The sequence below is a fragment of the Papaver somniferum genome, chromosome 5 (genome assembly GCF_003573695.1).
Source record: "Papaver somniferum cultivar HN1 chromosome 5, ASM357369v1, whole genome shotgun sequence".
Taxonomy (NCBI): Eukaryota; Viridiplantae; Streptophyta; class Magnoliopsida; order Ranunculales; family Papaveraceae; genus Papaver; species Papaver somniferum.
In genome coordinates this window covers 155,241,942-155,264,292 of record NC_039362.1, presented here as the reverse complement: position 1 = coordinate 155,264,292, position 22,351 = coordinate 155,241,942, and the positions used below count along the sequence as shown (strand labels likewise).

The 22,351-nt window shown below is 37.3% G+C and overlaps 3 protein-coding genes, 2 non-coding genes and 1 pseudogene across 5 annotated transcripts; 4 read left to right on the top strand and 2 right to left on the bottom strand.

Moving 5' to 3' along the window:
* Positions 1-1,155: 1,155 nt before the first annotated feature.
* On the bottom strand, positions 1,156-4,397 carry LOC113279908 (cinnamoyl-CoA reductase-like SNL6). Its single transcript, XM_026528551.1, has 3 exons — positions 4,307-4,397; positions 1,427-1,590; positions 1,156-1,329 (listed from the first exon to the last, which is right to left on the bottom strand). Exons 1-3 carry the CDS (start codon positions 4,395-4,397, stop codon positions 1,156-1,158), a joined length of 429 nt encoding a protein of 142 aa, XP_026384336.1.
* A 1,897-nt stretch (positions 4,398-6,294) lies between these two features.
* LOC113279907 (pentatricopeptide repeat-containing protein At4g08210-like) lies at positions 6,295-10,259 on the top strand. The gene is made up of 3 exons (XM_026528550.1): positions 6,295-6,342; positions 6,700-8,992; positions 9,329-10,259. Exons 1-2 carry the CDS (start codon positions 6,295-6,297, stop codon positions 8,791-8,793), a joined length of 2,142 nt encoding a protein of 713 aa, XP_026384335.1. The 3' UTR covers positions 8,794-8,992; positions 9,329-10,259.
* TRNAL-AAG lies at positions 6,384-6,464 on the top strand. Its single transcript has one exon. It is a non-coding gene; the product is annotated as a tRNA-Leu (tRNA).
* Positions 9,920-13,505, bottom strand: LOC113279906 (annotated as a pseudogene).
* Positions 13,506-18,925: 5,420 nt separating this feature from the next.
* On the top strand, positions 18,926-19,006 carry TRNAL-AAG. The gene has a single exon. It is a non-coding gene; the product is annotated as a tRNA-Leu (tRNA).
* Position 19,007: 1 nt separating this feature from the next.
* Positions 19,008-21,895, top strand: LOC113278008 (pentatricopeptide repeat-containing protein At4g08210-like). The gene is made up of 3 exons (XM_026526957.1): positions 19,008-21,151; positions 21,513-21,591; positions 21,698-21,895. Exon 1 carries the CDS (start codon positions 19,205-19,207, stop codon positions 20,561-20,563), a length of 1,359 nt encoding a protein of 452 aa, XP_026382742.1. The 5' UTR covers positions 19,008-19,204; the 3' UTR covers positions 20,564-21,151; positions 21,513-21,591; positions 21,698-21,895.
* The last annotated feature ends 456 nt before the right edge of the window (positions 21,896-22,351 follow it).

Sequence of the window (22,351 nt, the reverse complement as noted above, 5' to 3'; positions counted from 1 at the left end):
AAAATAGAATATATATATACAAAAGGTTTGTCACAATGTCGAGAGAGACTGAGACTCAGGATTCCACCAAATTCCATTCATGCGACTCAAATAATAATTCCAATCAATTATAGTTCAAATAATAAAAATATGGACTCTTGTTCTTTGCCAAAAATAGATTTTTGAAAAGCAATGACTGTAAATCAAAAGCATGATGTATCAAAAATACATAGACCAAGCATACACCATCAAACGAAATCACACCCATTCAATAAAAATCATAAATCGATTAAAAATCAATGCAAATAGTCATAAAGGAATTATTAGAATTACCACATGCGTGAAATAGGGCTTCCTCCGTCATCCCAGTGTTTGGGTTTAGCTTCTCATAACAAAAACAGGCTCAAAAGAATAAATCATGGATCACAAGTTGTTTTTATTGAAGAGATGATATGATTCAGTAAATATGCAACGACGTACTGGCGTTACAGAGTTCACTGTTACAGGAGGTGTGGCTAACTGAAGATAAATGTGGTTGTTCAGCTGTTACAGAGAGAACACTGTAGCAGTGTTGCGAATTTGAGACGTTGTTCTTCGTTCTGCAACGCTTGTTCTCCAGCAGCAGCAGCAGAGACAGGCTTCCTGTAATCTCTGATTCTCGCCTCCTGAGCTCTCCTCTCGACCCCAAACTCTCGACAGACCTCTTCTTGAGACCCTAGGAAACCTATTTATACACCACAGGGCGATTAAATATCTCCCAAATCGCTTCGAAATCTCTTCTTTCCTTCCTTGGCAGTCACGGCAATAATTCCTTCCAGAAATTGTTTTACGCGTTTCTGAGCTTTCCCACTTATCTCAAACTCTTCCTTAGATATATATGTATCTTTGGAAAGAGTTTCTTGCATTTAATCTCTCTGAATGTCCAAAAACAAACTCGACAGGGACCGTGTTTCCTTTTTTACTCTGTTTCCTTTTTCCGGCAATTCCAGCCCAATTCGATCGATCCAAACTAGAGCTGGAAAACGTGCGGGCCGGGGCTGGATTGTTACGGGTTACACGGGTTCGGGTTAACACGGGTCAAAACCTGCGGGTCGATATTCTTCACGGGTGGTCATTTCTTCAACCCGCGCCCGTAACGGGTAAAGCTTGCAGGTTCACGGGTTACCCGGCTTGACATCACTCCAAATTCCTTTCAGAGAGTTCTTCGTCGGCGGTGGTGGATTTATGGTCTTCTCCCCAAATAACTGCTGTTACAGATGATGTGAATATAACCTTCTCCATCGTATTTGTCTGGGCACAAGCTTCTAATACGTTATGAGCAGCTCTAACCTCAATTTCAGCCATAAACTCCTGGAAAAAAAAGCAAGAAATCAAAATGAAGATCATCAGACATCTAATTAATTAAGCAATTGAAAAGGGTACAGACAGAAAATTAAGTAGTACATACATCGAAGATGGGTTGTTCTTGAGGAGTTTCGAAAGTGTAGAACAAAGCAGAACAATCTTTCAAAGCGTTTATAATACTTTCATAATCAAAAGGATCCGTTTCAAATATCTTCAATTTCTTATTGTTTAGACAACTAGCTAGTCCTTTTAATGGCTGCAAATTACCTGTGCACAAAAAAAAAAGAAACATCAAAAATTACCAGCCGAAGAACGCAGAGAATAAGAGAAGGAGCAGAAGAAAAAAAAGAGAAGGAAAGAGAACGATGTCTCTTTAGTTAGTTTTAGGTTTAACCTTTTATACCTTAAACCTAGGGATAAGATTAACCCTAGATAATCTGACGGTCAGGATTAAATAAAAATTAGTAATTAGGTATTGTAGACGGGTTAACGGCTGAACCCGCGGATTTACGGGCCGGGACGGGTTAACCCGTTTACTCACAAGCCGGCATTTCTCCAACCCTAACCCGGCTTGTTTAGACACCAGCCGAGCCGGGTGCGGGTTTTTCACGGGTCGGGCCGGGCAAACCTGCGGGTTTTGGCTTGTTTGCCAGCTCTAATCCAAACGCATGTATTAAACATGTTTTGCTCTATCAAGTCCAGCCCAATCGATTTCCAGTGTTGAATCACCCTGAAACTCGTTCAAATCTTCAATCCAAAATCAACAGCGTCTGCATGCATTTTTCCCGCCAAAAACCGTTTTAAACGTGAAGAAGAAGGGTGTCCCCCTATCCAAAGCGAGAGTCCGAATAGCAAATGTCCTCCCAGGTGCCTTTAACAACTTTTCGAGCCAATTTCGCCGCAAAAGCTGATTTCTCCAAAAACACCTACAAAGAGATAAAATACCGAAATAAGTACAAAAATTGGTACTAACAATATACACAATAGAGATGAAAATAGACACATAAATGCGTCTATCAGGTACCGTCCAAGAACTCTCTTTGTGATTAGGCTCACAGATTCAATTATGTAAACGTTCTAATCTCAAGAGAGATAGAGATATAAATCTAGACACTTTCTTTGATTGAGTTGTAACTCTCGAAGTTGTATTGAGTTTGTCCATACAGATTGCCTACGAAAAAGTTGGTGATATATTTTGGTACCCCCGCGGTTTTCACATTCTCGTTCCCGGATATAATTGACAAGAAGTTTTATATCAGATATATTCTCGATTAGGTTTTCCTTCTGAACCGTTGCAAGAATTCCTATGTCAAATTTGAATCAAAAGCTATTTATACCATATAAATGCATCTTCAATGGAGTATGAATCTTTATAACTTACTAGGTATCACCCCGGCCTACGGCCGGGGCTCAACCTTTTTATTTTAAAGCGGGAGCTGTAGATCAAGGTTACGTTAACCTAAGAAGTTAAGTTTAACTTCTTTTCTTTTTTTCTTCTTTTTTTTTTATCTATTTTTTTTTCCATTTCCGTTAAAACATTTGCTATGTGGGGGTGATTTCATCTTACGTTAACCAATCCAACAATCTTTTGTTATCTGGCCTTAATCCTAGGTTAGTCGTGATGGATTTTGATTATGTCAGGTGTCGTAAAACTTAAAATTATCTGGATTTGGAAATCAACAAAAGATTAGATATTCCGTTAATGTCCAATGAAATTAATCTAGTTAACATCAACAGTGTAAAATGGCTAAAAAAGTGGGCTCATATCAATGCAGAGAAAGTTTAGGACAGGTTACATATATTGTTATCGGATCGGAACATTCATTTGGCTCACAGGTTACATATATTGTTATCAGATCTGAACATTCATTTGGCTCACAAAGTTAATTCTCATCGTACCAATACACCTAGACAACTCCACAAATTATTCGCCGCGAACCCTAAATAATGTCTTCAGTGAGAATATTATTATTTTTGAATAATGAGTCTATTGATGAGATTGGTAATTATTAAGCTTCTAGACACCAACATCTTTTCTTGATTAATGACCCCATTCGTCAGGGAAGTCCAATGCAAGCTAGGGATTCTTTGTTGGGATAGAGCTAAGTGATATAGCATTCTTTTTTTCAAATTATAAATCATTGCAACTGAGATAAGCGAGTATATGGAACACATTTATTTTTCCCCAAAGCCCCTTGTGGGGGTCGGTAATGTTAAAACTTAAAACACTGACATATGTCAGTCAATTTTTCAAATGAACGTGATTATTTAAGGAATCTTAATTTAATTTATAGGAAATTTATATTATCTTTTGCTGTTTTATGATTGCTCCTTATAAACAAAGAATGTTGGAGGCAGAAGGAACGGAGCTTCAATGCCAAATGACACTGGCAGCATATATAACTTAAATCTCTAAGGGTTTTTGCTTCAAAGACATGACTAACGGACATAAGGCTTAAGACCTGCAGACGGAAGTGGAGGCATGATCCTTATTTGAAATCAATATTGATAATGCTTAGGATATTTCGAAAGTTAAATTTATGATCCTGTGAAGGACGCTTAATAAATACGGAACCAAGAAAGTGTATCCATTTGGTCAAAACAACTTGCAGTTCGTATGGTCGCAGCAGTTATTTTTCGATGCAAGGAACTCCATAAACTTCTACATGCTTGAGCTAGTTTTAGCTATGAAACAGGTTCTGTAACTCGTAGTGACAATTAAGGTCAAGTGTACAAAAACAGAGGCGCATCCAGCTAATTAAGCTTGTAAGCATAAGTTTTTGTTACTTGAAATCTATTTATAGATAAATAAAAGAATGTAGTGAAAGAAACATTGTTAGATACGTGATGCAGTATCCAGTATAAAATTATGGTGGACTTCTCATCATCAGGTGTATATGGGCGCGCGTATTAGTGAGGACGGAAATGTCTGTACAACACCATAAGGTATTAAATTTTATGAAGTTGGATTGTCTATTCTTACTTGCACTCCTTTTACTGTTAATAATGCAACAATAATGTTTTTCTTTGTAATCGAGTCCATTATGAAATTTGTTTCTTGCAAATGAATCCATTAAATTTATTCGATCCAAAAGGGATAATGATTTTATTAAGGAAATCGGTTGATCTGTAAACATCGGCATAATTTGAGTATAATTCCGGTTTCAGCTTAGACTGTGGATGAAATAATTAATGGTGACACTGAAGTAAGAGGTGCGAACTTGGGAATGGTTTGTTTTAAAGGATGTGATTAAACCCTCACTGCTTTGATATCATATAAACAATTTGTCTAAATATTATACCTACTACAGTGCGACCATCACTTTTTCATGTTGCTCAGATCTTGCTCCATTCAGGTCCATAAAATTACAATATCCTGACCATCCTAAATAACAACTCTACCAGCCACAGTAGCATCTCGGTTGGCATTGTTCATTAATTCATTCAATCATAATTATTTCAGTCAAGTTCTGAGCAGAAATTTGCTCCTAGGAGTCTTTAGCACTCGAAAAGAAACAGATCTAAAAGCGCTATCAAGTCAAAAGAAATAGAAACATGGGTTCAAATTCAAATATGTGATTTCACACGTAGGACCGAAGTGAATTAGACAGGAGTTCTTGGCGATAAGGAGTCTGTTTTGGTTGAATTATGTATGTTTAAATCCGTAATAAAATGGATTAGGAAATTTAATTCAATTAAGAGTATCGGCAATAAAAATCAGTAAATATTAGGGAAAGTCGGGCCACCATATAATCTTCAACGTCCAAATTAATAAAATGTCAAAAATCAATGAACATCTTCGATTCAAAGTCAAACCATCAACAATTAATCGAAATCATAGGATGACGGAAATCAATGGTCCTAATTGACACATAAACATACAACCTTCTTCCGTATAATCTTTATAACTTATAGTTGACATGTCATAAAAATATCTAAAATAAATTATTTTTTGATTTTTTTTTTGAGAAAATATATTCAAATGTTCCAGACATAAATTTAGAATTTTTTTAATAGAAACTTTGGAAGAGAGTCTTTAAATACCCCTACTCTCATCTTAGGTTCCCAATTTATGTATGTATGATTTGACGTTTTAATAGACCCTTTTAAAATAACTACCTAAAAAAAATAGTTTTGTGAACCATAATTTTCACAAATTCATACATACTTCATTTTAGATGTTTTAAGAGCTCCTCCAATAGAATGTGTGTGGAGAAAAAAAATATCTTAATCCACCTAGGATAAACGACTATATTATGAAAAACATCTAGAATAAAAGAGATTGGCGTGGGTTTGAATCCCAACATCCACAATTAATTGTTGTTATGTTATTTGGATTTGACCCCTTAAATATACTTCCGCGAGATTGAGAGGAATTTTAATTCCGTCTACTTCCACGACCAATTGAAAATAAAGGAGGAGAGAAGAAATTTAATTCTGTCGTATATTTAGAAGTTAACAGATTTGGAATTTCATGCTTTCAAAATTCAGAAATAAAATGGAATATATTTTTTTTTGGAGAAATGATTTCTTCTTGATTCATTAATATAGTAAAATTTCATACATCATGTCCATATACATCACTGATGTAAAACACGAAATGATACAAATTATACGTATCACAATTACAAAGAATTGCAAAACGTCATACATGTAATTCAAAGAGGAGACTGATGATGAAAGAGGAATGACTTGAAATTTAGAAATCTGTCATTTTGAATGTCTTCTTAATTAAAAATTGAATGTCCCAATAGGAAGTGACATGCACAAATTATCGTTACCATAATCAATTCTAACAATCTTTGATCTCCATGTAGATGTTGAAGTCAGTCTTGTCGAAATACATTGTCCTCGACGATACAACTAAGATCATTGGTGCGCAATCAGTTGAAACGTCATAAAAAATCTGCTTTAAAGCGTACAATAAGTAATTTAATTTGCATTTAAAAGCCATTACAGGGGAAAATACAAATGGAATTTCAAACAATAGAGAAGAAACATAAAATTGAAATTTGTAGGGTATATGATATTTCATTTTTATCTGCCACCATGTCAACAATGTTGATATGGCCGAGTTGGTCTAAGGCGCCAGCTTAAGGCGCTGGTCCGAAAGGGCGTGGGTTCAAATCCCACTGTCAACAGTCAGTTTTTTTGCCTTCTTTTTTATTTTTGACACATTCCGGTATAACTATACAGTAGTATTTTTAAGCCATAAACAACTTCTAGCATTTGGGCTTTAAGTGGTTTCCTAAGCACCCTTTCAGCTTTTCTGCCCAGGAAAGAACAAAATCACTGTACACAACGGATACTGGTATCTTCATCCACCTCTACTGATGCATCTGTAACATGTAAATCTTTCACTTTGGAATTTCTTAGCATACATTGGTGTTTATGGATTTAAAGCATTTAACCTTAGCTTTGCGACATTGTGGAAGAATTCGAGCTTTCAAACATGGAAAATCACTTCACTGCCATTCAATAAAACTTGGGTATTCTCAGCATGTATTCCTGGCGAATAATCTCATTTCAATGTACACTGATTTTAAGCTATTTGATAGTGCCCGTCGTTTGTTTGATGAAATTCATGAAAGGAATGTAGTCACTTGGACTACCATGATCAATTCATATGTTAGTGCTGGTAATCCATTTGAAGCTCTGAGAATGTTTAACTTAATGTCTGAGTTTGAGTTAGAGACACCCAATCCTTTTACCTTTTCGTCGGCTTTAAAAGCATGTTCCCTTTTAGGGGATCTGGAAATGGGTAAATCAATCCATAAAAGTATTTTGAGAGGTAGTTTGCAGTGTGATACAGTTTTGATGAATACCCTTTTGGACATGTATGTTAAATGTAGAAGTTTGAGTGATGCTCGTGAAGTTTTCGATGCCATTTTGTCGAAAAATTCAAGTTCATGGAACACAATGATTGATGGGTATGCTAAGGAAGGTCAGATGGATGAGGCTGTTAATCTATTCCTACAAATGCCTCTACCAGATACTGTTTCCTGGAACACTGTCATTGCAGGCTTCACGAGTCTAGGTGATAGTTCAAAGGCCCTAGAATTTGTGCAAATGATGCACAGGCATGGTGTTCATCTTGATCAGTTCACATTTCCTTGTGTTTTAAAAGCGTGTGGTTGCTTGAATATGTTGAGAGCAGGAAAGGAGAACCATTGTTACGTAGTTAAATCTGGTTTTGGATCTTGTTACATTTCTGTTTCAGCTCTTGTGGATGTGTATGGAAAATGTGGTGAAGTGGGTGAAGCAAAAGCACTGTTTGATGAATATTTATTAAGCTCTTGTGGATCTACTCGTCATAACTTAGGAGTTTGGAATTCTATGCTCTCTGGGTATGTTCTCAATAACTGTAATGTCAATGCTCTTGAACTGGTCTCACAGATTCATAAATCAGGTGCAGGTCTAGACTTCTATACATTTAGTAGTAGTTTGAAGGTGTGTATCAATTTGTTGAATTTCAGACTTGGGTTACAAACCCATGCTTTAATAGTCACTAGTGGGTATGGATTAGATTATGTGGTTGGAAGCATTCTTGTAGATTTCTATGCCAGACATGGATATGTTGAAGATGCCTTGGGTCTTTTTAAGAGGCTTCCCAATAAGGATATGGTTGCTTGGACTGCTTTGATCTCGGTTTGCAGTCAAAATGGATCAAGCCACTTAGCTTTTTCACTGCTCAGAGATATGATATGTCTGAATCTTCAAGTAGACCATTTTGTTACTTCGAGTGTTCTTAAAGCTTGCTCTACTCTAGCAGGGCTAGGAAGCGGCAAACAGGTACACACTTATTGTATTAAGTGTGGATATGAATCAGAGCAGATAACAGTTACATCCATTATCGACATGTATTTAAAATGTGGTGAGATTGACGATGCTCTAACTCTGTTTAGCGGCATAAATGAGAGAGATACGATATGTTGGTCAGGCATCATTGCGGGGTGTGGGCATAATGGAAGATCTAAGGAAGCACTGGAGTATTTTAACGAGATGATAAAATCAGGAGTGAAACCGAACGAGGTCACATATTTAGGTGTTCTCTCTGCATGCAGACATTCTGGTTTGGTTAGTGAAGCATTGTTGTTCTTTAAATGTATGGTAGTAGAACATGAAATAGAACCTAAGCTAGAGCATTACGGTTGCATGGTTGATCTTCTTGGTCGTGCTGGATATTTAAAAGAAGCCGAGAAGTTGCTTATGAGTTCTCCATATCAAACTGATCAAACTTTGTGGAGTTCCTTGCTCTGGGCCTGTGGAATTCATGGGAATGCCGAAAGTGGTAGTCGCATTGCAAGACACCTTGTATCTCTCTCTCCAGGAAATCCCTCTGTCTATGTAACACTTGCAAATGTTTATGCTAGTTTGGGAATGTGGGATGATGCAACCGAAGTAAGAGCAGTTATCAAAGAAATGGGTAGCAAGGAAATGGGCAAAAGCTGGATTGAAGTTCATAGTTGATAAATGATGACTGACAAGTTGATTGAAGCACACATCTTACATGTTGAATTCAACAGGCTTGAGAGAGAAAGCTCCCCATCTTTGTAGCCACAGGAACAGTAAAATTTGAGTCTGATACGACTTTCTCCTGTGGCTGCTAGACCCATGCTAATTTAAGTTTTTGCAGGACAATCCAATTGGATGCTGACTGCAAGTTCAGGTTTGTACCGTTTGGCTCTGCATAGTTTCATTGCTTTCTTTCTTTCTTCACTTCACTTCTCTTTTTCTTTCCCCTTTTCGTTTCGCCCTATCCGTTGCTGGGAGCACAATAACTTTGATCAAATCCTCCAGAATATTCTTTCACACATCCTATTACTTAGAAGTGTTTTTTGGTTTTCTGGTCACTGTTTCCTTAAGTGCCTGTTCATTTTACTATCCGACTTTTTTATGGGTTCAACGAGCTTTTCTCAGCTTTTATCATCTCTGATTTAAAAAATGTTTGCCAAATAAATTCGAATAAGTGGTTAGCGGTCTAACATTTGCTCATATTTTGCAGAATCTAGAGCCATCTTCTCTCATTACAGTTTGAAATAATGATTCAAGAGCATCAATATCGGCGAGGTTCTCTTCTAGATAACCTCTTGCCGCCGCCTGAGGAAGGTTGTCAAAGCAAGACAAATTATGCGTACTATCGCTAATGATTCCGCAGGAGCAACTTGTTGCCTGGACTGTCAGCCCGGACAAGCAGTAAGGGAGCGGAATGAGGGCAAGAAGGAGGAGCGCCAGGTTAGTAAGAACCGGACTCTGGAGAGATGAGGTGCCATCGAAAACATGGCGGATGTGGGGTACCTCTTCGGGTATAGTCAAAGGATGGCCACTGAATAACAACGCCTATTGTATTTTTGTAAAGGAGATCATTAGAAGTGCATGTGTAGTCATCCTGGTGTGGCTTTTCTTATAAAAGGAAGCTGATCATTCAATAGAGTTATGTAGAATATAAGTTTTACTGCGGTTTTTTAATAGAGTTATGTACAAGTACAATTGGGAATTGAATACAACAAGATAAACTGAAACATAGCATACAAACATTACTTAAATGAAAAGGAACACATTATATAGCATTCTATATATATATGTACGAGAGACCATGATATTATGGGGTACTTACTTCTCAATAGACATATCGTTGGGTTCACTGTACTTACCGACGTGTGAGTTCAACTGGTAAGGACATGGGGGTACAGAAACTTCAAGCATTTGTGTAACTTTCTTCATTGACGGTCGAACCAATGGTTCTTCCTGAATACACCAAATAGCTATCATCACCAGCCTCTCGAACCTTCCCATGTCGTTCATCACTTGTCATCATCCTCCACAAGATCATGTAGTTTGCCCCCTTTCTGAAGCAATCATAGACCCAATCGGTGAGAATGGCTTTTATATCTTCTTCTCCTAGCTCCTGGTCAACTCCTTTCCTGCAAGAAATTATCTCAAGTAGCATTACGCCGAAACTATAAACATCCACTTTTGACGAGACGGGGGTATTTCTGAACCACTCTGGCGCGACATACCCTCTAGTCCCTCTAATCCCAGTAGAAGTTCGAGTTTGGTTACTCATCAAAAGCTTTGCCAATCCAAAGTCGGCGATTCTCGCTGTTAAACCGTCATCCAGCAGTATGTTTTGTGGCTTTATATCACAGTGGATGATTTGCAAATACATGAGTCCTCTCGATATTCCAAATGCAATTTTGACTCGCTGATTCCAGTCAGGTTTCGAAATTCCAAAGAGGTGCTCCGCCAAGCTTCCGTTACTCATGAACTCGTATACTAACAGTCTGTGTTGCCCCTCCTCGCAGAACTCGGACAAGATTTTTGTGATGTGTCTGACCGATTGCACTGACTTCAGACTGGGATTCCTTTTCGCGAAACACCTTGTCTAACTTCTTCACAGCGACGAAATTTGTTGAACCCATTTCTTCAATCAACCCTTTATACACGATGCCGAAAGCATCCCTTCCTAATTCTTCCTTAAACCCATGTTTAGCTTCTTCAAGCTCTTGGTAAGTAAATGAACGAAGATTGGATCTCAAAATACTTGACTTCTTGTTGTTATGTCTCATTTTCTTGTCCATGAAGAAGAAGAAGACCAGAAAGGGTTGCAGCTAAAAGTAGAAAATTGAAAAATACTGAGCTGCCTAAAAGCAATGACCCTACCAGAATCAACGTGGATCGATCTTTCTTTTCGCCAGAATTTGGACGCTGGAGATCTTGTTCTGGTGAACTACCATCATCCTTCCTTGTCTTGATTAGAGAGAGCATTTCCATTCACCGCAATATTGAACCTACCATTTTGGGAGCGGTAGCTTCGTCTTCCGACAAGTCCCCTGTATAAATATAGCAGCCGCGCATAAACAATCATTGTAAGGTTTCAACTCTTCGTAGTCGGCCGGTAGCCAGTCTACGTTTCTCAAGGTCTGTAACTCAAATAAATCGGTTGCGTTCCTTGTGTCCTCTTCCTGGCATGTTTGCAACTTGAATATGGGTCTGCAGCCACCAAATCTGTTATTTAAATCAACGAATTCATACCCAGGTGGGCATTCACAACTAGGCCTTTTGTTTGATGTGATTATGCAATAGCTATTATATCCACATGCGCCGCTTCCCAGTCTACCATTAAAAGCACCACAAATGTCATCGGGAATTGATCGTATAATGCTCCAGCGGCCACTGGGATCGGATGTTCTTGTGTGAGAGTACTGTGTGAAAACTCCATCAAAATCGAGTGTCGCCCTGTAATAGACGTCGGTAGCCAGGGTCATAGTATCCCATGGAAGATTCACCATACTTTCATTCCTGTTTATAACGTAAATATTGCCAGATGCATTGAAGACAAACCGGGTATCATTTGGTTCTAGAAACTGGCTAGGTAAGATGGGTATCTGTGGGATACTTAAAGCTCTCCCATGAATAAACAGCTGCGATCCCACTTGTGAGGACGAAGTTCCCATTATCAAGCATGGAAGCGTAACGGACTGCCCCGTCTATCGTTGCAGCGCTCCATAATTCTTTACCACGAGGATCACTAAGTAGGAGCTAGCCTACCTTGCATGGATAACTCAACTTTGGATCCCCGTGGAGCTGGTTGCATGCCAAACAACAGTCTTGTCAGGTAAACCAGACTGCTAGTAAGAAGCGATCATCATCAACACTAGGAAAGCCGGAGGCAAAATCACCAGAGGGTGATGGCCATGATGAAGTGTTACCTCCACCGGCAATCAAAGATGAACCTAAGCTTACATTGCCAGAAATCTGAGCAACGGCAAAAGAAGAAGAAACACGACAGAGGGAACAGTAACAGAAAACATAATCTCTGCTTAGATGGATACTAGTTTTGGGATTTTGTATAGAGGCTAGGTGTTTATATAGTAAGGCCAGCAAAACTCTCAAGTGCGTTTAGATCTTATCGTACACACAGAGACTGGAAAGGGAATGATTTCATACTTTTTAGATGATCTGTCGAATATCAAAAAAGTCTTCTAGTCCGTGACGACTTAAACCCCACATCGGGGCATCTTTTGTGGCCTAATGCAAGAATATTTTTTTTGATCCCTTTTGTCCAAGTGATTAATTAATGAATATGAAAATATCTCTAGCTACTAGCACCATGTTTCGAATTTAATCATCAGTCATTGAATGTGGTTACGATTCCTTACTTAGTATGAGCATCCAATACATTCCTCCAAACGCAGACAAACTAAGGCTAATTTAATGCCTAATTTCTAAACGTACATGGACTAAGGCTAATTTGACGTCTTATCTAGCGAACTTTAATACATTTGATTTAAATTAATCTCTAATGTAACGACTAAACGACAAACATAACTTTAATTTGATTTAAAAAATGCTTAGATTAAGATTTGGAGGACTGGGTAGTTAGATGACAGACAAAAGTCTTTCTATGAGCCACATCCTGTAATCAAGAAGAAGTAATCATAAAGACATACAGTGTTGGCTGCAATAATAGAGGGTTTTCCTTTGCCATTTACGAAATAATAAATTAATTATTTGATACAAATTGTAAAAAACAAAAAAACACGAGAAGAGCTTCATTTTCAATACCCACTCTAGATGTGATTCACATCAGAAGAACGGCAATATAAACGAAAACTAAAAGAGGTGGGGTCTATGGACAAGGTCGGATAAAAGTTGCGTCATTTCCTCCGCAAAACTTAAACGACAATGAATTTAAGTGTAATATTTTGATGATATACTCATCTTGTAAGATTCTACATTCTTACAAAAAAATGATCACAATTCTAAATAGCAAACCTTACCATCTACCAATCTTAATTTCAACCGTTAAATTTGAACGGCTGATAATCAAAGGGGTAGATGGTCGTTTTATACATCTCGAATTGCGATAATTTTTTATAGGAATGTAGAGTCTTATAAGATGAACATATCATCAAAATATTACACTTAAACTCATTATCGTTTGGGTTTTGTGCAGGAAATGACACTGTCTGACCTTGTCAATTTAAGAGTGTCCATGGATCCTACCTCAAACTAAAATGCAAAATAATATGATATTGTGCAGATAATTTGCACCAAGACCACACTTCCCGTACAATCACAATAGGCTACTCTTTAGATGAAAGAACGGGGAAGAGATTATATTGGTAGTTTTCACAGATCCTTGAAAACACCCAACAGATCTCCACTGATATAGTCATTATTAACGAAACTGACCAAGAAATAATTGCTTTGCACCTGCAAAATTAATAAAAGCAGATTATTAGTGTTTTGCACATATATGAGTTGTTGTTGATGACCCAAAATAAGTTAACTCTCAAGAGCCCAAACACCCCCTTAATCTTTAGAGATATGGAATTTAGGCTCAAACTTTTCAGTTTCCCATTCTCATGCAGTTGTAGACCTGTATCTTGAATCCAGAGACTGGAAGTTTAATAAATCACTCACTCCAAACAATGGTTAAAACAATTATATGAATCCATGTGAACGGAACATCCCTCCTGTGTCCCTAAGGTAACATTAGTGGTTACAAAAACATGCAATTTCAATTTGACTTTCTAAGTTCGTTAACTTTTTAATGGAAGGGTAATTTTTATTTTTATTTTATATTTATGATTAGGAAATAACACAAGACACCAAAATTTTATTAATGTTGGATTCACCGTACCAATGTTAGTTAATAACCACTAATGTTATATTGTTATATATTATGCAAATCAGTAACTAAAAAATGAATTGTTTCGGACAGTAACAAGTTTTCTTTTAGGCATTAACACAAACACTTTGTGAACAGAGTATCCAAAACATACAATTGCAAACCTAAAGTATTTGTAATCTCTTTCAATGTTCGGAAATGCTATTCTAAGTCCGGAACAGCGCCTCACTCAGCGTCCAACCTGACGTGGCTGGCTTACCTGTCCAAGACTCACGTGAATGTTCTGCTCTAGGTTTCTTTCATTACTAACTTTAAGTTTCAACTTTCTTCTTCATTTCTTCATCATCTTTATAACAAAATTTTTTGATAAAAGAAAAAAAAAAAAAGAGAGAGAAAACTAATCTTCGATTATCATTAAGATAGATTTAATTATTGATTATGTTTTCTTAGTAATCTCCCCGGAATCCATTTACACTCTATATCAAAAATTTGTTATATGATATCAAAATCAAATCAATCAGAAAACCCTATACTTTCATCAAAACCAATTGTTTAAATTGAGAGATAAATTTGATTTCTAGTTTGATTGACTTTGAAACTGATTTGGGGATAGGGAAATAATAATAAATCCTTAGTCAATCAAACTTAAATCTGATTAGGAAAAACTAGTTGTGATTAGTTATTACAGGATCTTGATTTACATCTATCTAAGAGATTGGGTTTTGCCTCTTTGAAAACCCTATTTGTTTCATTGTTGATAGACAGACACATGAAAAACAAAAACCTAAACTTGAGATGCATCTTTCCGGTTTCATTGTTTAACAAAGAATTGTATGTATTATCACCTTGACAACTAAATAACGATTGCTATTGCTTGATTTTGAGATCGTTGATTATTGGGTTTGAAGGAGATGATTATTGGTGTTATGTTTCAGGAGGAGAGTAGATAAGATTTCTTTTTATCTCACTTTCGGTAGAAGAAAAAAAATGGACAGAAAAAAAACGGAAATGTTACTTGGCTCCCTATTCTCTACCTCCCTATTCACCTCCCTATAATCTAAGTCTCACATCCATATCGAGATCCGCATTCAGGTTCAGGTGGGGTTCACCATTCCGCTAATGTGGGATTTAGATTGTAGGGAGGAGAATAGGAAGGTGGAGATTAGGGAGCCAAATAGCACTGCCGAAAAAAAAAATTAGAGAAAAAACAGATAAACACGTGACTCTTGGACAGGTAAGCCAGCCACGTCGGGTTGGGAGCTGACTAGGATGTTGATCCAGACGTAGTATAGCATTTCCGTTCAACGTTTGACACATATTCAAAGTAATTGCTAATTGAAAATAATAATCCCTTTTGTTTAACTAAGATAGTTTTCATGGAATTTATATCTAGAACCAATTGTACATCCTTCTTAGACTAAAATCATGGCAGAACAACAAAAAAAGATCAAAAGAAAAAGATGTGTCTTCACAATGAAAAGCAGTAACTAAACAACGTGATTGAGTATATTGATGCGAGCAATCTCTTTACTTAATACATTTGATGTGTCATATGCCTATTACTAAGTCAGCCATATGACTATTGGCCAACTTCTGAGTGAGTTGAATGGTCACGCTTTTGTTAACTGGTTGGTTAATTATGCGTTATACATGTCTTTATTTCCTTGGTTGATTTAGTCTTGTTGTCTTAGTTACATGAGTATTTGGTGGAAGAGACCTAACGGCTGTTTAGAGAGTCTGAGTGATGAGAGGAGTAATTAATGTGTTGACTCAAACCAACTTGTTGATTCATAACATTTGGTATCATATTAGTTCGATCATGTGTTGTTGATTCATGACAGGAGGTGAGACAATACCTACAATAAAAGACGTTTCTCATCAGCAGAAGCTTGATGGAGAACGTTTATCAGTTCTAGAAAAATATGTCTCAGACATCAAACTCAAGATGACTTCGATTGAATAAACTTTGAGTTTTCAATTTGCTACTATCTGTAGACATCTTGGTGTTCCAGTCTTGGTGTTCCAGTTCCGCCAGATCCTAATGGTGAATCTCAGCATATCCTTCTAGGTACTGAATCTAGCCAAAATTCTGGGTTACTTCTCACTTTAGGTAACTTTGCTCGTCAACCAAAAATTGATTTTCCGCGTTTTTACGGCTCTAACCCTCGAGCTTGGATTCGTAAATGTGAGCGTTATTTTTATCTGAATTCTTTTGAAAGTTCTAAGAAGGTTGATCTAGCTTCTATACATCTATATGATAAGGCTGATTCGCGGTTTTTAGACTATCAGGAGGGTAAATTGTTAATGATTGGAGTACATTTGCTTCTGATGTTTGTTTTCGCTTTGAAGATATGGCTTACGATAATTATGTTGGTAGTTTTAATAAGTTGTCTCAGGAAACTACTGTGGAAGAATACTATGAACGATGTGAATCTTCAAAAGCCTTAATGAAGGCTAAGAATCGAAGTTTTTCTGAGGATTATTTCACTATAAGTTTTATTAGTGGGTTAAAAGACGAAATCCGTAAACCTGTACAAATGTTTTAGCCCAGTTCTGATGCTGAAGCTTTTTATTTAGCTCACTTACAGCAAGCTTCTGATGATTCTCAGACTAAGCGTTATAAAACCTTTCCCCAGACAATTTCAGCCTTCTATCGGTTCATTCTCACCCAATTCAAGTTACAAACCTTAATTACCACCACTTACCAATATCCCTAAGCCCTCATTTTCTTCTGACAAACCTATCATTACACACCCTCTTACACCAACTAAACCTGAGTTATTATTACCACCTATAAAAATAATTACACCTGCTCAAATGAAAGCCAGACGCGAAAAAGGCATGTGTTATTATTGTGATGTTTTTTACAATCCTGGTCATCGTTATAAGTCCCAGAAATTATTCATGCTAGTATCTTCTGATGAGGAAAATTCTTCACCACCTATTGAGGATTCAAAGGAAGAAGCAGCTTCTCCAACCAATTATCTGGACACCATTATGGAAATATCTCTTCATGCCTTGTTACTCAAAACACTATTAGTCCTAGGTACACTCAAGAAGCAAAAAAAAAAAATTGTATTAATTGACACTGCAACACTCATGGTTTTATTAATGCTTCTTTGGCTGCAGAATTACATCTGCACATAGCCCCTACTGGTCAAATGTTAGTCACAGTAGAAAATGGTGACACAACTACCAGTCTTGGTGTTTGTAATGGGTTAAAATGGTCTATGCAAGGGTACCAATTCCATGGATATTTGAGAGTCCTTCCCTTAGGTGGTTGTGATATGGTATTGAGGGTGGACTGGCTTAAGCAATTAGGGGATGTAGTGTTCAACTTGGCTGAACTGAAGGTCTCCTTCCAACATCAAGGCAAGCATGTCACATTACATGGACATTCTTATACACCCTCTTGCAGCTTGCTCAGTAGTGAGTCTTTCTTCAAATTTATTAAGAACAACACACCTACTGTTATTGGCCAATTTTTCTCCATTTCAGCAACTCCCACTTCTCCTCCACCTCCAGAAATAACCTCTATTCTCCACATCTATGAAGATGTCTTTGTTGAACCAACTACACTCTCTCCTCCAAGGGATGTGGACCACAAAATTCCTTTAAAACCAGACTACATCCCTACTTCTCAAAGACCTTATAGATGTCCTTAAATTCAGAAGGTAGTAGTTGAGAATTGGTTCAAGGAATATAGATGCTGGACTTATACAGGACAGTACCAGTCCATTTGTTGCACCTATAATAATTGGTCAATAAAAAAGATAGATCTTGGAGATTTTGTGTTGATTATAGAAAGTTGAAAGATATGACTGTCAAGGACAAATTTCCAATCCCATTAATTGAAGAGTTGCTTGATGAACTGAATGGAGCTGTCATTTTTACTAAGTTGGACCTCAGAGCAGGATTCTACAAGACTGCTTTTAGAACTCATCATGGGCATTATGAATTTAAGGTGATGCCATTTGGTCTTACCAATGCACCTGCCACATTCCAAGCACTAATGAATAAGGTTTTTCAATCTTTTCTCAGGAAGTTTGTTCTAGTGTTTTTTATGACATTCTTATTTACAGCAAGTATATGGAAGAACATTTGATGCATATCTCCCAGGTGTTGGAGTTATTGAGACAACATTGTCTTTCATCTAATTTCAAGAAATGTTGTTTTGCTCAACCTCAACTGAATTATTTGGGTCATCTCATCTCTGCTGAAGGGGTTGCTGCTGATCCTGACAAGATAGTTGTCTCATCCAACCAATTTGAAGCAGCTGAGAGGTTTCCTTGGCCATACTAGGTACTATAGAAGGTTCATAAAAGGGTATGGAACTATTAGCAAGCCTCTTACATACATGCTTAAGAAGGATTCTTTTGTTTGGTCTTCCACTGCCCTCCAAGCCTTTCAAGACCTCAAATAAGCCATGACAACTGCTCCATCACTGATGAAAAACATGAAATGATACAAATTATATGTATCAAAATTACAAAGAAATTGCAAAACATCGATGATAAAAGAGGGATTGCTTAAGATTTAGAAATCTGCCATTTTGAATTGTTTTCTTTATTAAGATTTGAATGCACTCCCAATAGGAAGTGATATGTGCGAATCACCGTTACAACAATCGATTCTAATAGACTTTGATCTCCATGTATATGTATAATCCAGTCTTGTCGAAATAGATTGTCCTCGATGATGCATCTGAGTCGATTGATACAATCGATTGAGACGCCATAAAGGTTATAAAAATCTGCTTTAAAGCGTACAAGAAATAATCTAATTTGCATAAAACCATTATAGAAGAAAATAAATGGAATTTCAAACAATAGACGTGGTAAAGTCATTGGATGGGTGATGATACCAGTAACCCGAGTTCCAAACTTGCTAGCATCAAAGCCAAATTAAAATTGTTATTGGTAGGAACTGTACAGTTTTTTAATTGTTATCTGTCCATCAACAAATGTTGATATGGCCGAGTTGGTCTAAGGCGCCAGCTTAAGGCGCTGGTCCGAGAGGGCGTGGGTTCAAATCCCACTGTCAACAGTCGATTTTTTTGCTTTTCGTTCGGTATACAGTACTTTTTTGTGCTATACTTCTAGCAGAGTTAGTTAGTTATTATTGTACACAACGGATACTGGTATCTTCATCCACTTTTTTTTTATAGGATATAGGATTACTGATGAATCTGTAAGATGTAAATCAGGCACTTTGGAATTTCTTAGTATCGAGGGATTGGTGTTTATGGATTTAAAGCATTTAACCTTAGCTTTGCGACATTGTGGAAAAATTCGAGCTTTCAAACATGGAAAAGCATTTCACTGTCATTCAATAAAACTTGGGTACTCTCAACATGTATTCCTGGCGAATAATCTCATTTCAATGTACACTGATTTTAAGCTATTTGATAGTGCGCGTCAATTGTTTGATGAAATTCATGAAAGAAATGTAGTCACTTGGACTACCATGATCAATTCCTATATTAGTGCTGGTAATCTTTTTGAAGCTCTGAGGATGTTTAACTTAATGTCTGAGTTTGAATTAGAGACACCCAATCCTTTTACCTTTTCGTCGGCTTTAAAGGCATGTTCCCTTTTAGGAGATTTGGAAATGGGTAAATCAATCCATAGAAGTATTTTTAGAGGTAGTTTGCAGTGTGATACAATTTTAATGAATACCCTTTTAATCATGTATGTTAAATGTAGAAGTTTGAGTGATGCTCGTGAAGTTTTCGATGCTATTTTGTGGAAAAATTCAAGTTCATGGAACACAATGATTGATGGGTATGCTAAGGACGGTCAGATGGGTGAGGCTGTTGATCTATTCCTACAAATGCCTGTACGAGATAATGTTTCCTGGAACACTGTCATTGCAGGCTTCACGAGTCTAGGTGATAGTTCAAAGGCCCTAGAATTTGTGCAAATGATGCCCAGGCATGGTGTTCATCTTGATCAGTTCACATTTCCTTGTGCTTTAAAAGCATGCAGTTGCTTGAATATGTTGACAGCTGGGAAGGAGACCCATTGTTACGTGGTTAAATCTGATTTTGGATTATGTGGTTGGAAGCATGTTGTAGATTTCTATGCCAGACATGGATATGTTGAAGATGCCTTGGGTCTTTTTAAGAGACTTCCCAATAAGGATATGGTTGCTTGGACTGCTTTGATCTCGGTTTGCAGTCAAAACGGATCAAGCCACTTAGCTTTTTCACTGCTCGGAGATATGATATATTTGAATCTTCAAGTAAACCATTTTGTTACTTCGAGTGTTCTTAAAGCTTGCTCTACTCTAGCAGGGCTAGGAAGCGGCAAACAGGTACACACTTATTGTATTAAATGTGGATATGAATCAGAGCAGATAACAGTTACATCCATTATCGACATGTATTTAAAATGTGGTGAGATTGAGGATGCTCTAACTCTGTTTAGCGGCATAAATGAGAGAGATACGATATGTTGGTCAGGCATCATTTCTGGGTGTGGGCATAATGGAAGATCCAAGGAAGCACTGGAGTATTTTAACGAGATGATAAAATCAGGAGTGAAGCCGAACGAGGTCACATATTTAGGTGTTCTCTGCATGCAGACATTCTGGTTTGGTTAGTGAAGCATTGTTGTTCTTTAAATGTATTGTAGTAGAACATGAACTAGAACCTAAGCTAGAGCATTACGGTTGCATGGTTGATCTTCTTGGTCGCGCTGGATATTTAAAAGAAGCCGAGAAATTGCTTATGAGTTCTCCATATCAGACTGATCAAACTTTGTGGAGCTCCTTGCTCTGGGCCTGTGGAATTCATGGGAATGCTGAAAGTGGTAGTCGCATTGCAAGACACCTTGTTTCTCTCTCTCCAGGAGATCCCTCTGTCTATGTAACACTTGCAAATATTTATGCTAGTTTGGGAATGTGGAATGATGCAACCGAAGTAAGAGCAGTTATCAAAGAAATGGGTAGCAAGGAAATGGGCAAAAGCTGGATTGAAGTTCATAGTTGATAAATGATGACTTGCAAGTTGATTGAAACACACATCTTACATGTTGAATTCAACAGGATTGAGAGAGAAAGCTCCCCATCTTTGTAGCCACAGGAACAGTAAAATTTGAGTCTGATACGACTTTCTACTGTGGCTGCTAGACCCATGCTAATTTAAGCTTTTTACAGGACAATTCAATTGGATGCTGACTGCAAGTTCAGGTTTGGACCGTTGGTTCTGCATAGTTTCCATTGTTTTCTTTCTTTCTTCACTTCGCTTCTCTTTTTCTTTCCCCTTTTCGTTTCGATAGATCCATTGTTTCCGTTGTTTTGCTGGGAACACAATAACTTTGATCAAATCCTCCAGAATATTCTTTCACAATACAATTACATCCTACTACTTGGAAGTGTTTTTTGGTTTTCTGATCCTTGTTTCCTTCAGTGCTTGTTCATTTTACTATCCTACTTTTTTATGATTTCAACTAGCCTTTCTCCAGCTGTTTATGATCTTTAATTTAAAATATGTTGACCAAATAAATGTGAACCAGTGGTTAGCGGTCTAACATTTGCTCATATTTTGCAGAACCTGGAGCCATCTTCTCTCATTACAGTTTGAAATAATGATTCAAGAGCATCAATATTGGAGCACTCGATTCTGCCAGGTACGTTATTCGGGATGTTTCAAACTTGTAGAACAGCCTTGCTATTTTAACTGTTTTATTACGATGTGGCGCAGGTATTTAAAGGCTTTCTGTGTTTGGGTTGCAGGGATAGCAAAAAGGTTTTTTGATGTATTGCCAGAAAAGACATTTTTAGCTCATCCGTTAGAAATTTGAACAGTTTAGGGTATTTTCCTGCCAATATGTTTCTCTTGCAGTTTTGTTGTTGTATGATTTGTAATATTGTATGTGTATATATTGATTACTCAAGGTTGAGAAACAGAGATGCCATCTGGTAGACTGGTACTACTGAGGAGACTCCATATTTTGCAAATAACTTTACAATTACATGTCAGCATTTTAACCCGCACAAGTGAATGGGGCATTCAGGCCAATGCTGAAGCTCCAATACTCTTGTTCCGATAAATCTGGAACTCCAATACCTCAAACCAGATGCAACAAATGGACTAGCAGGCCCAAAGATACATTTCACCAATTGGCCAAGTCCATGTCATGTCATAGTTCAAAAAGTTCTTCACTACTGAGCTTATCAAGTATCAACATAAAATTGAAGAGGAGTCGTAGCAACAAAGGAAGATAACAAAACTTCAAAAAGAAAGCACTCAAAAGAAAAAGTATCTTGTTATAGGGGCGGCATGGTTTATTAGAGGGGCGGCAGTGGGATAATAATGTCCTTCTAGTTGGTTAGGAGGTGTCCAAATGGTTTTGTAAATTGTCTAGATCACTCTCTCCATTTTTTTAA